Below are 13,550 nucleotides of genomic sequence, written 5' to 3'. Positions count from 1 at the left end.
CTTAATGTGTGTGCTTTGGCTCCCCATTTGGAGTTGGTCAGCTGTGGTATATGCCCTATACCACTGCATTATTTAAGGTGAAATGGAAATAACAAGAAGCTCTCTGAGAACATTTGCCTTGTATGTAGTGTAGCCTCCAACATTTTCACTGTAAATAAGTATTGTACTGTAAGCTTTATGAAGCATTTAGCTCTTTTTATGAAAAATGAACTTCCTCTAACTCTAACTTACAGGATGCTTCAGGATTGGAGATAGAGTCAGAGTGAAAGCCTCTATACAAAGTCCAAAGTACGGATGGGGAGATGCTTCACACAAAAGTGTTGGAGTGATTACAAGTAAGACTGCTCCTTTACACAATTAATTCACTAAATCTGCAAAAAAAAAAAAAGTAAGATAACTAGAGGTGTAATTTTCCTTCTCTCTCTGTCCCTCTCTCTCTCTCTGTCTTTCTCTCTCTCTATATATCACTCTCTCTCTCTCACTCTATCTTTCTGCAGCTCTTAAAGGTGATGATATGGTTGTAAATTTTCCTGAGCATTCGGGTTGGAAAGGCAGAAATTCTGAAATGGAACTTGTTACTGGTTGTAACTAAAATAGGTTTGTACAAGAATCATACTGTTTTTTAAATTCCATCTCAGCCATGTAGTTTAAAATAAGAATTCCAGTCCAGAGAAAGAGAAAGTGTTTCATAGGTATTAGAAAGCTTTTTGTTTTCTGTTCTGATGTAGGATCTCATGCAGGAAATGTATGGCACCATCCATCCCTGGAAAATACACACACATGTCCAGAATCCAGTATCTTACATCATTTAGATATAAAAAAACATTCATTATTCTTATATCTTCTCATATCAGATTGACCAAATAAGTGGATGGAAATTTAAACATAATCTAGCTGAAGTTTGATGTACTGTTACAGCTTAGCACAAGTTGTCTTGTTTTCTCTTTTCTTTGCCCTTGTTCCTGGCTTGTTTTCTTTCCTTTCTGTTTCTGTGTATTTCGTGTTTGTTTCCCCTCTGAGAGATTCTGTCAACAACAAATTGTACTTTTATTAAGGTTTCAACATTGAGAGTTTCCTTAGCTTCTAAACTTACTCACTCCCTACCCCCCTATTCCCCTTTACACAGATATCATTGCTAAAGGTAGTTGATGCTCATCTGTCTCAACATTGCCTTCTTTGTTTAAGTCATTTATATGGTAATTTTAAAATCCCAGCTAAGGTGACGACCATCTGATGACCATCAACCCCCAATGAAGACACCCCCCACATACTCCTACCTAAACCCCTACCTTTCTTCCCCCTGCTGTGTTCAAAGCAGTTTGTACTGTATGTAAAGTCTTACTGAAATGTCTTAGTAGCTCAGTTCAGTTCAGTCCAGCGCAGTCTAGTTGAGTCTCAGTTCAGTTCAGTTCAGTCTAGTTCAGTCTCAGACAGTAACAGACAGACAAGTCACATGGACTAGTCAGGCGGACACAGAGGGAGCAACGACCAACTAAGCTGTGCTCGTGTAGATTTTCTGTCTGCACGAGAATAAACTCAAGTCATCCCTCAAGCTGTCTCCTGATTCCTGATTCTGACTCCTGATTCCTGAAAGCCGAATTTCTAACACCTCCCATGTACCCTTTAGCACATGGCTTTGTTTAGTTATTGTCTGGTCTCTGCCCTAGCTCCACCCTGTCATTAATGTTTACACCTGTGTATAGTTTGTTACCCCACCCTCTCGTTATCTTCTCCAGTTGTTCCTTGTTTCTTCAGCTCTGCAAATACTCCCTTTTCCTTTGTTGTGTTTAATGCTTTGGTTGTCCATCCATGTAGCTGGTTTTGTAGTGTTTATTTTTTTATTATGTTTCATTGACTTGTCTTTTTGTTACTGATGTCTTTATTTTGCTAGTTTTTGTTGTTTGTTTTCTAGTCTTAGTATTGTTTGTTACTTTTTAGTTTTCTGCATGGTATCTTTTAACACCTCATTGCGTTTGCATCCTATGGTGCGTGCTCCTAAATGTAAAGGTCATATATTGTAATATCTGAACATATACAAAACAAACAAACAAAAATGTAAATAAAGTGCTCAAGTTTTAATGTTTTTATTATTTTATTTGTTTGACTTTTCCTGTTTACTTAAGTGGTCAATTATTGTTATTGTTGTGCATATTACATTTTAATTATTATTAATATAACTCTCGTTGGTTGTTTTCAGATTTGTTTACATTTTTTATTATTAATTTTTTAATGTTTTTTTTTTACTTTACTGTAAGGTAATTTAAGCTGAATTGATGGTTGAAATGTGGTATATAAACATTATTATTATTATTATTATTATTATTATTATTATCCATTTTAGCCTTTTTTCTGAATTTCACTCTACAACAGTTCTTTTTTTTTATCCTTGTAGACAAACTATTTCTTTCTGGCCACAACATCCTAACCACAGTGTCCTCTTTTTTATAACCAAAAAATCACACTACTGTATAAACTGGTAAATTAAAATAATCAAATATACTACTAGGACAAAAATTAAGATTTAATCATTTAGTGCTAAAACAATATAATATACTGTGATTGTGAATGTTTGAATAGATAAGTCGCTTCAGGTGAGTTCTAGGAGTGTTGTGTTTATAGTGTATTGTCTTTGTTCTATAAAAAAATAATCAGCATTTTATCTTAATTAAATTAATATTTAACGTAATCAATAAATTCATATGCTACTTAACCTTGAGACAGAGTGGAATTGGACTGGAATTGAGAACACCTAACTGCACCAGCAGAGTTGTACACGGAGTGAACCATGCTGTGACTTTAAAACATGTTTTCATACTACTAATAAACTTTAAGGGTGTATTGCATTTTTTGGTCTACACATCTTCATTCTATGGATCGTTCAGTGCATTAATACTTGTCTCAGATAGGTACATGTCTGTTTGAAAGATATTTGTCTTGTGAAATTAAGTATACAGCTCTGTATACCACTGAAAAATGATGAGTTTCTTTGATTTTACCAAATTGAAAACCTCTGGAATATAATCAAGATGAAGATGGATGATCACAAGCCATCAAACCAAACTGAACTGCTTGAATTTCTGCACCAGGAGTGGCATAAAGTTATCCAAAAGCAGTGTGTAAGACTGGTAAGGAGAACATGCCAAAATGCTTGACAACTGTGATTAAAAAACAGGGTTAACTTTTCTGAAAAATTCTGAAGCATGGGTGTGGTAGTAGCTGGAAAAGTGGACCCAGGGCCTAAGTAGGGAATTTGCTGCTTTGTTTGTTTTATATTCATTAACTATGAAAAAAGTGCAGGACATTCAGGAACTATTAATTTGCGATCCCTGAGGTTTTGTCTATGCAAAATACATTTACAAAATAATGCCTGTTATGGCAGATTGGCCAGGTATTTTGTTTTAATTTGTCTTCTTTTATACATAATCCTGTTTTATTCAGATTAAATCATTTTATCAATATGTCAAATAAAGTCACATGATTAAAACAGGATTATATATTACTGTGTTCTGTGTAAGAAAACATGTCTAATGGACAGACAAACCACACTAATGAAACAGGATGTAGGTCCTAGAAATGTAAAACCACACAGCCACTCTGAGCTCTAAGATCCTATTGATATCTGTGCATTCATTAGCCTATTTAAAAAGAAAAAATCTTTTTGAGTAAAAAAAAAAACAGATAAAGAGAACATAATTGAAATTAATGAAATATGTAGAAATTCAGAAATTACTGCAGAAAGTAAATTTGATTTAGAAGATAGTGACGACTCACATGAAGACATTTATTGAACAAAAAAATCTTGGCGACTCAAATAGCCAAAAAACAGAATAAAACCAGGAACCCAGGTATAGTATCCTAATATGCTTTTTGGCACTCACTCTCTTTTTCTATGCTTCTTTCTTTACACTAAACATAATTTAACTACTTATTACATATTGTTGAGACAAAGCAGTCAGACTCCTCAACTGACAAAGACACCACACACTTACACAGAGACTGAACTGAAACTAAAACCCCCACTACTCCTAACCACATACCCACACTTACACAGTGACTGAACTGAACCCACCCTTTACATTCACACACACTCAACACACAGAGACTGGAACAACATTTGTTGAAAGTTCTATATTCCACTAAGTACTGTACTGTAGGGTAATTTACCATAGCATGACTTAGATAAAACTCGGATATGAGAAATTCCAGAACAGGAAAAGATGACCATTGAGTGATATTACAGATATAAAAAAAAGAAACATAAATTAATAGATACATTAGAAAATAGTAAAAGTACATCAACACATAGTGTTATTAAATATCGATAGGTCAACACAATTACAACCCAGAGAGAGAGAGAGAGAAAGCCAGTCAAAGAGGTGAGGACCTTTGGGTGTTTCCTCCCCTAGCCTAAAACAGATTTCATCCAAGCAGTTATACATTTATGGAAATGACATGTGAATCAAAAGAAATCAATGCAATTGTAAACAATTTATCAATATGTCTACGTCAACAGAGTCCAGTTAACAGTTTGTTATCCAGTTCCGATGACTTGCTTCAGCTCCAGACTGGCTGAGCAACAAGTTTTTATCATGGTGTTGTTCAGCTTGTCCTTTGTGAACACAGCAAACAGTCCTTCTGTATCACATACGGATCAAACAGTCCTTAAGTGTCCTAAAGTCTGTGAGAAGATGAAACGAGAGGATGGATCTTCTGGTCTGTGTACGACTTTTCGTCATGTAGAACAGGCATGCACTGGCTATCAGACGAGAGGTTCCCAGCAATTCACTCAGATAGCTTGTTGTCTCCTTATTCATATGCTCTGGTTTCAGAACAGCAGTGAAGCTTGTCTTCCACTCAGGGTCACGTTTTCCTCACAACTCTCATTGTTGATACACTCTGACCTTCCTGATTCCTAAAAAAAAGTACAAAACAACCTCCAAAGCCTTGTGTCATTGTGACAGTTTAAAAAAGAGCAAAGTTCATAATGTTATTAAGTGAACAGTAAAAATAATATATGTACATATAAATGTATAAAGAATAAGAGTGTCAAGGTGTGGTTATCTCCAATCACTCTTTAATACATTCTCTACCTCAGTAACTGCTGTAAACATGTATGACCTACAGAATGTTACAGTATGTTGTACTCCTCACCTGATTGCTGTCACAAATGTTTGAGACCGTCTGAACCAAACAAATTAATCTTGGTCTCATCAGACCATAAGACATGTCCTTTGTTGTCATGTCTTTAGCAGAATGTTTGTAGGCTTTCTTGTGTACAGACTTCAGAAGAGGCTCTTTTCTGGGGTGACAGCCATGCAGACCAATTTGATGTAGTGTGCAGCGACATTAGTTGTCAGTTGTTTTGTTGTTCTATGTTGTACTGTGTTATTTCTGGAGGAAATATGTAATGACAATAAAAGCCTCTTGACTTGACTGGCAAATGCACACATAGATACTGGCTGGTCCATGTACTTCTGCCAATAGAATTCAGATATGTTTCTATTGAGCAGGTAAACATGAACATATTGGCATCATACCTAATGTCATCATGCCTCAGGCTAGAGGAGTATAGAGCCCCCCAACATTAAGCTGTAAAGCAGTGAAATGTTGATGTTTTAGTTGGGAATACAGTGGAGGGGAAATCATCCAATAACCTCCTACATTTTTTTCCTATTTTCTCCCCAATTTACACGGCCAATTACCCATCCCACTCATTAGGATTCCCCCTGTCACTAGTGATGCCACCAATACCAGGAGGGTGGAGACTAGCACATGCCTCATTTGAAGCCAGCCACTGCCTTTTTTCGAACTTCTGCTGATGTAGCATTGCCGAGTAGCATCACAACACGCTCGGAGGAAAGCACAGCGACTGGAAAAGGTGGTAGAAGTCCCATACTTAGGTAAAGGTTTAGGTTCTCCACTTTTAAATTAACTAATTTCTTGATTTTGATTTTTTTCTTGAATTTCAGAATGTTAGTAATGAATTATGACAAAACTACAGCATTATCTGCAAAATCATACAAATCACATTCTATGTGTTCTATTTACCTCAGGAAGTCATTTATTATACTCAGAATGATGGTGTTCCAGATAAACTTTTAGAAAACTGTGCACTATTTTAAAACATTTCCCAAAAAGAACTTTGGAGTACTTAGGTTTACCTAAACTGGTTTGACAGGTAATTATAAATGTATTATGATGAATTCAGACAAAATATGTCCCCGGTTATTATTTTTAGCATTGTCCCAGATTAGCACTGTTAGCGAAATCAGTTGATACTGAATTCAACAGTTCTTTGAACAGTGACAAGAGAAACATTGCTTAGAATTCTTTCATAATAAGTGAAGAATACGTTTCATTAAATATAAACAAATTGTGTAAGGAATTTTTCATTTTTTCTGTTGCAGTTTAGCTCTGTCTCCATCTGCTGTTCAGATCTGTTCTATCTCTTTTAAACAGCACCTTTTCTGCCCTTCACTATGTATGATTGGTTTAAACCACAAAATGGGCCTAATGTGTGTCTGCTGTTGAACCACAGGGAGACTTTCAGAGTCGGAGAGATTTTTTTTCCCTCAAACGGCTGGTCGCACTGGTGAAACCTCAGTTTTTTTTTTCTTTTTGTTTGTTTGTTTGTTTTCAAAAATTTGACTACAGATCACTTAAAGGGATGCTAGCGATTGTAAAAATGTAATTTACACATATGAGCTACAATAAAAGGCTTATATGGCTATTTATTTTTGGTCTAAATAAATGTTTTTGCTTCATCACCATCTATGTTTTTAGAGATGTTAAATTATTTCTATGCACATCCCCACATGGACAAGAAATCTATGCAAAATGTATCAATCAATACAAACTGTATTTACTTAAGCATCCCACATGCCAAAATATTAAGTTTATTCTTAATTCCCTAAATTTCCTATAAACAGCATAGGCGTACGTGAAGTCCCTCAGTAACAAAATCCCATTCACGTTGAACTGTGTGCATATTTTATCTTTTCTAAAAATATATATATATATAAAAAGATAAATAGTTAGAAAAAGGAGAGTAACGTAATTCTCTGTATGTCCTGTACATATACAGTACAATATAGACAATAAAACTACTTGACTTGACTTGACTTGAAAAAAGGCGTTAGGACTTGTATTTTGAAATTGGCCTGTTTTTGACCACTGTCGGTGGTGTCCTGCTGCTGCGCAGCGGAGCGCTCCAGAGAGCTTCTAGAGAGGAGAATACACACTCATTAAGCACACAAAATCAGAGTCCAAAATAACTGCAATTAAAGCACAATCAGGGTTCATAAATATTTTATAAATATATATAAATCCAATTTACAAATATATTGAATAGTATTTTTTTCATTGCATTGCAAGCCTGTGTAATATTTTATATTTTAAATTGACCTTTTTTTTTTTCAAAAATCATTTCTAAACGGTAAAAAAAAAAAACTATATTATGCTGTAATGTTCTAAATTAAATGAGCAAAATTAGCTGTTACTTTGTCTCAATAGCTTATGTTTTTCCAGTGGGCGGGGCCAAGTTAACTTACTGTTTCATTGGTTTATAAACTTGCTTATTGGCTCATGGAATATTTTGATGGAAAACAGCTCTCAAATAGTGCTATGTGCAACAAAACATGTATGGATCATGGAGGGTCTGAAAGAGTTAATTTGAGATTTTAGCCAGTTACCCGCATTGATTTAGGACTCACTCGCGGGCTCCCTCTGGCGGTTGCGGTGATTACGTGTTGTAACGGGGTAAACAGGAAGTGGGCAGTTTCTCCGTAAACCGGTTCTGGCCGCTGCGTGTCTGTCTCCCTCTCCCCGCGTGTTCAGTGTGTTTATCCTCAGGGCGCTTCCTGCCCGCGGCTCTAGCTGTAGGTGTAGCTATAGGTAAAGCTATAAGTTTAGGTGTAGCTGTATGAACTGCGGTGTAGGAATGGACGGGCAGGAGATCAGTAGAGAAGAGGCGCTGTCGCGGAGGGGTTTTAAACACGCCTGTCACATCCTACTACACGCTGAAACCAGCACTAAACTCTTCCGCAAAATCCCACTTAAACACATAGTACTGGTAAGCAGCTTCCCGCTGTGTGCTGTTCATTAATGTCCCACTGACTCTTCCTTCATAAACAAACATACAGAGTTCAGTGTGTGACTGTAGCAGAGTGTGAACCCAGGCAGGGTTCTCTGGGTTTACCTCCCACATGCTGTCTCATTATTTACGGGTGTGGTGTACAGTGGTATGAAAACGTTTGGGCACCTCTGATGATTTTCCTCTATAAATCATTGGTTGTTCAGATCAGCAATTTCAGTTAAATATATCATATAGCAAACGAACACAGTCATATTTCAGAAGTGAAATTAAGTTTATTCTTTAAACTGAATTAGGCAGATGCATATTTGGGCACACCAACAGAAACTTGTAGCTTCCAATGAGAATCTGGCTTCAGATTGAAGGTATTTTGGATCATTCTTCTTTACAAAACATCTCAAGTTCAGTCAGGTTTGATTGTTTCTGAGCATGAACAGCCCCCTTTAAATCACATCACAGTGTTTCAGTAATATTCAGGTCTGGGTTCCTCTGCATGAATGCATAAGTAGATTTTAAGCAGTGGTCTTTCTTTCCCCCCAAAAAAACAAAACAAAAACATGTACTGGTCAAACATAGGCAGCTTTACTTATTTTTTTACAAGGTTTCTAAGCCTAAGATGGTTACAAACCTTAAAAAGCATATTTAAAAGCAAGTCCACCAATTCCTTTGATTTTCTTTCAAGAAATTCTTTATTTTAAAGAAATGGTTGACTGCATATTTAAATAATTGGTATTTCTGACAAAAATCACTCCTGCTAATGGCACTCATTCCTGTTACTGGAACTCATTCCTGTTACTTTTTATGTTTTGAATAACAGGAATGAGTTTTTAGCATAGAATTAGAAAAAAAACATGCTCAAAATAGCCAAATGTTGGCTATTCTATTAGCATGAGGACACTGATTTTCCCAAATTTTGTATTTTTAAAAGAGAAGAATTAGAAAGGGAACTTAATTTTGGTTACAAGAATGAAGGAAAACCCAGGGACACAACTAAAATGTGTATTTTAACTTAAATATTATGAATTTATGAAAAGAGATTTTTAAAGCATAGATGGGATTTGAAGTCACACAAAAATACATCCCTGAAGGATTTTAATAATTATATTTCATGGTAAAGTTTATAGGTAGAGAGTGGGGACAGGTAACAAATGCAGTAGTTTTTATGTATTTTTTAATTACATATTTTACTTTTGCAATTACGTCAATGTACAAGACACTATGCTTTATAGTAAAATGTATTTTAAAGTTATTTTGTGTGCACATTTATACATGTTATTCTATGGGAAATAATGGCAGAATGGCACCCATTCGGTGAAATGGCCCATATATTTATTGATCCATTGTTGGCAGAAAATAGTTTGTTGATTTTGTAGTTTTGTATGTAGCCCAAGTGGCCTGCCCGCGTTACTCCACCCCTGGATACACTACAGTTAATAACAGTATATAACCTAATGCAGTTGTATGTCAGCTATGTGAGTAGCTTATTATGTTTGAACAATTATAGAAGGCAGTGCTGCGATGAAGTGCTCTGTGACCTAATAACAAAGATAGCGATATAGCTTCGTTCTACAGATGGGGCCTCTACATCTCAGGCTATTCTGAGTTAAAGGCCCCTTTATTTATAGCCAAAAATTACAGCAGCTGATACATCCTTCCCAGCTCTTAGCTACCCATAAGTCTATGCACATACAGGATGCAAAAAGGAAAAAAAGCACAATGGAAATTGAGTGAAAATGGTGGAAAAGAGTTAACAATAACTTTTAATACTTATTACTATTTAAAAGGCTTATATATAGACATTAAAAAGGACGCACATTTTGGCCTAAATTTGGCTTAATTCCTGACATTGCGGAGTTGTCGCCAGTTTAGCGTTCCTTTAGCGTTTTTGCCTAAGAAAACAGAAAGGATGCTTCTGGATTTAGTTAGTCACACATGCTCATTTAGCAACGTTAAAAGGGCAGAACAGCAACAAAAAATCCTAACAAAAATTTGCCACATTTTATGGTTTGTATATATATTTTTCCCAATATTTAAAAATTAAGCAAATTAACTGTGCTTGTGCTGAAATATGTTTTATGTCAATACTTTGCATTTATTGAACAAAGAAAATCAGCTTTTTTTTTTGGTGTAATGATATTTTTAAGGAACTGTATGAAGATTATTTATCACATACTTGTACAGTGTATAGTAGCGAATACAGCATGTTGTGAAACTTTTCTATAACTATCTAGGAGTAGCATTCTGAAATTGGATCAATGAGTATTACTGTATATTGTGAAATGTGTATTAAAGTATTATTATTACTGACAATATTTTTCTTTTTTTTTTTTAGATGCAGATGAGATTTGATGGTTTGCTGGGCTTTCCTGGTGGGTGAGTTTGCATGTGTGTGTGTGTGTGTAGGAGAGAGCGATAGCGAGACATAATCCAGTGCAATTACATTCTGAACTGCTTCATTAAGCTCCTTTGTGTAAAACATGATACATCACCCCCGTGTTCTCTGTGTCTGATCTGAAGGTTAGTGAATCCCTCAGAAGAGACTCTGGAGTCAGGGCTGAGCAGAGAGCTCCAGGAGGAGGTTGGGGTTGCAGTTCCTGTTACTGTGGATGACTATGTTTACTCTCGCCTCCCTCCCTCCTCTCCCAACCTCATTACACACTTCTATACCAAGAAGATGACAGAGGCGGAGCTGCTAGAGCTGGAGAAAGCTGCAGTAGGGAATGCTGCAGATCATGGTTTGGAGGTAAAATGAGATTATTTTTAAAATTAGATTTATTTTAGTGAATGTATTGATTCCCTATGTTTGAAAGGTGATTCCAAACACACCATGCTCGATTAACACCTATAGCATATCTTTGCATATTAAACTGCTGAGAGGGGAGACAATAAATGCTTTAAGTTTATGTTCATGTTTTATATTCTATTTACATCAATACAATGAAATAAATCATTCAGCATAGGACTGCACGATATATCGTTTAAGCATTGTCATTGTGATATTGTGTATATTGCACATGCGCAATACTCACATTGCAGGACGTGTGATGTCACTTAAGGCAATTAAATCAAACACGTTATGTTGCAATGCTTTGATTTTTGTCACAAGAAGTAGATACACAGCGCTGTCTCTGTGTCGGTGTGAGTGAGAGGCTGCTGCTGCATGAGAAGCGTGAGGGGGAGCGGGAGCGTGATGGAGGGGCGGGGCAGGAGTAAACACGAGATAACTGCATGGCCTCCATACATATGGTTGGGCACATGCTTGTAAACGCATGTTTCGAAAGCCGTGAACCTCAGTCCAGCACAGTTTTGTGCAGACATTTCCAGTTACAGCTGAATCCCAGAAAAACGCTCTCATTCACCTTTTAAAAAGCCATTTAAATGGCTGATTATAGGGCCGACTACTGTTGTTTTGCTCTTGATCGGTCTGGACGTGACACAGCGTGTGGGTGGGGGCGGGGCTGGGGACATCGTGGGCCTTGCAATGTTTAATATCGCAATATATAACGTCGAAAAAATTTTCCAATATTGTACAACCATAATTTAGCATCAGTTTTTGTTTACTGAGTTTCCTTACAAACAGCTTGTTTTCAAGCTGAAAGATATGAGCTTTACAGGGCTAGGATAGTAATGTTAGCCGAGATAGCTTTGCCATAACATTTGTTTACAGTCTTTTGTGTTTACTAAAAGATTGTCTGAGTTTTCTCTGTGTAAATTTCAACTTATAAACCACTATTATTCAACATTAGATTGGCCTTTCTTTCTCTGTGTTGCTTAACCTTTCCCCCAATGTCCTGATAAGATACAGTTATGTGATGGGTGTCTATTAGCTGAGGTAAAAAAAAAATGGCACTTTCCTTCAGGTGAATTTAATTATGCAGCTGTTTTGCATTAGTAGCAGTTTATGTTGCATTGAAGGACCCAACAGACACAGTCAGATATCTGTTGCAGGTGTTCCTAATAAAATGGGCTGTAAGGGATGCGCCTGTTTTTTTCCAGGTGATGGGCATGGTTCGAGTGCCCCTCTACACCTTGAAGAACGGAGGTGGTCTTTCCTGGTTCCTGTCTCACTCCTTCATCAGTAACTCACGGGCCCAGCTGCTGGGGTCCCTGAGGCGTTTGGGTCTGGTGTCTGAGGGGGTTCTGGATGATGCGCTGAGGCAGGCCGACCAGATGAGACACGCGCACAAGGATCATCCTCGCTGACACTGGCTTTGCTCGCCCTGTGGTCTCGTGTACCACTGTGATCAAAGTGAGCAGAGCAGCCCTGATCTCATAGACCCCGGCTGGAGACCTGCTGGGCCTCTGCCCCCAGGGTCTTAAAGCTTATCCCCAGACTTACCTTATTGCATACTGAGTGTGTGGAATCTTCTTTGGGCTCTTGGAGATCCAGGCTTGTGTACATTAATGTGGTGCGTTCAGACCTGTTAATTATGTTTATATGATTTGTTTGAACAGTTTGCAATGATTTTTTTTGTTGCTTATTTTGTTTATTGTAAATAGGATGTGCTGAATTCCTGAATACTTAAATAAGACCGGTAAAACTGATATTTAACTGATATTTAAAGTTCTGCATCACATCTATAAGGCTAAAATGCATGGATGCAGAAATAAATTCAAATATTCTATTTATTTTTGTGTTTTTCTTGTTCCTGTTTATTATAAAATTAGCCATTTATACTTAAGTAACTTCTATTGTTTAAAATTGTTTAGATCTAGTATGGCTTACAATTAATCAAGGTACTTTTTGTGGTTGCAGGTTTTAGATTGGCCACAGTGTTGTGCTGTTTTCTTCAAAACTGTTTTCTTCAAAAATAGGGCTGTTTTTGTTTATCACCCAGACACACTCTTTGTTTGAACTATAATTTAATGGTATATTAACAATAAATCCTATACAGCCTAACTTTACATGCTAATCTGGGTCTCTATTTCCATTCAGAATGCTGTGTAGTCTGTGTTTAGACCTAATCTGTGTGCATAATACTGTAATTTATTGGCAATTTAACTAGGGATTAAGCCTAGTTATAGAGTATATTTTCCTGTCAATGGACAGACTCCATTTGAAATCTGTCCAAGACTACACCTAATCCATATCCATAAAAATGTCCCAAAAGGTTTGAAAGTGATCTCAGCTGCCCCAGTGATTAACCACAGAAGAACACCTTAATTGTTTAAAGCTTTTTATTAAAATTCTAACAGTTATAACTGGTAGCCCTGAGCTATTGAACTTAAATACTTTACCTTGTAGCAATACCTAACAAACAAGCACAGTATATTTTGTGTGTTTCACCCTGTTTAGTCAGATTTTGTGCTGCAGCAGGTGCGTCCTGTCTCACAGCAGTTCCAGAAATCTACGCTGATGTGTATGACTTGTTCCACTGCATGTCTTTACACTGGAGGCAGTTCAACATTGCTGAACCTCTCTTGTGTTCTTAGTACTTGAAATAAACACTCACACTTA

General features: G+C 36.7%; 1 protein-coding gene across 1 annotated transcript; it reads left to right on the top strand.

Moving 5' to 3' along the window:
- The first annotated feature begins 7,768 nt into the window (after nt 1–7,768).
- On the top strand, nt 7,769–13,550 carry zgc:103759 (U8 snoRNA-decapping enzyme). The gene is made up of 4 exons (XM_007249934.4): nt 7,769–8,071; nt 10,425–10,465; nt 10,610–10,835; nt 12,089–13,550. Exons 1-4 carry the CDS (start codon nt 7,922–7,924, stop codon nt 12,293–12,295), a joined length of 624 nt encoding a protein of 207 aa, XP_007249996.3. The 5' UTR covers nt 7,769–7,921; the 3' UTR covers nt 12,296–13,550.

The sequence above is a fragment of the Astyanax mexicanus genome, chromosome 13 (genome assembly GCF_023375975.1).
Source record: "Astyanax mexicanus isolate ESR-SI-001 chromosome 13, AstMex3_surface, whole genome shotgun sequence".
Lineage (NCBI taxonomy): Eukaryota > Metazoa > Chordata > Actinopteri > Characiformes > Acestrorhamphidae > Astyanax > Astyanax mexicanus.
Note: the sequence above shows the minus strand (reverse complement) of the source record. Positions and strands in the feature narration are given on the sequence as shown.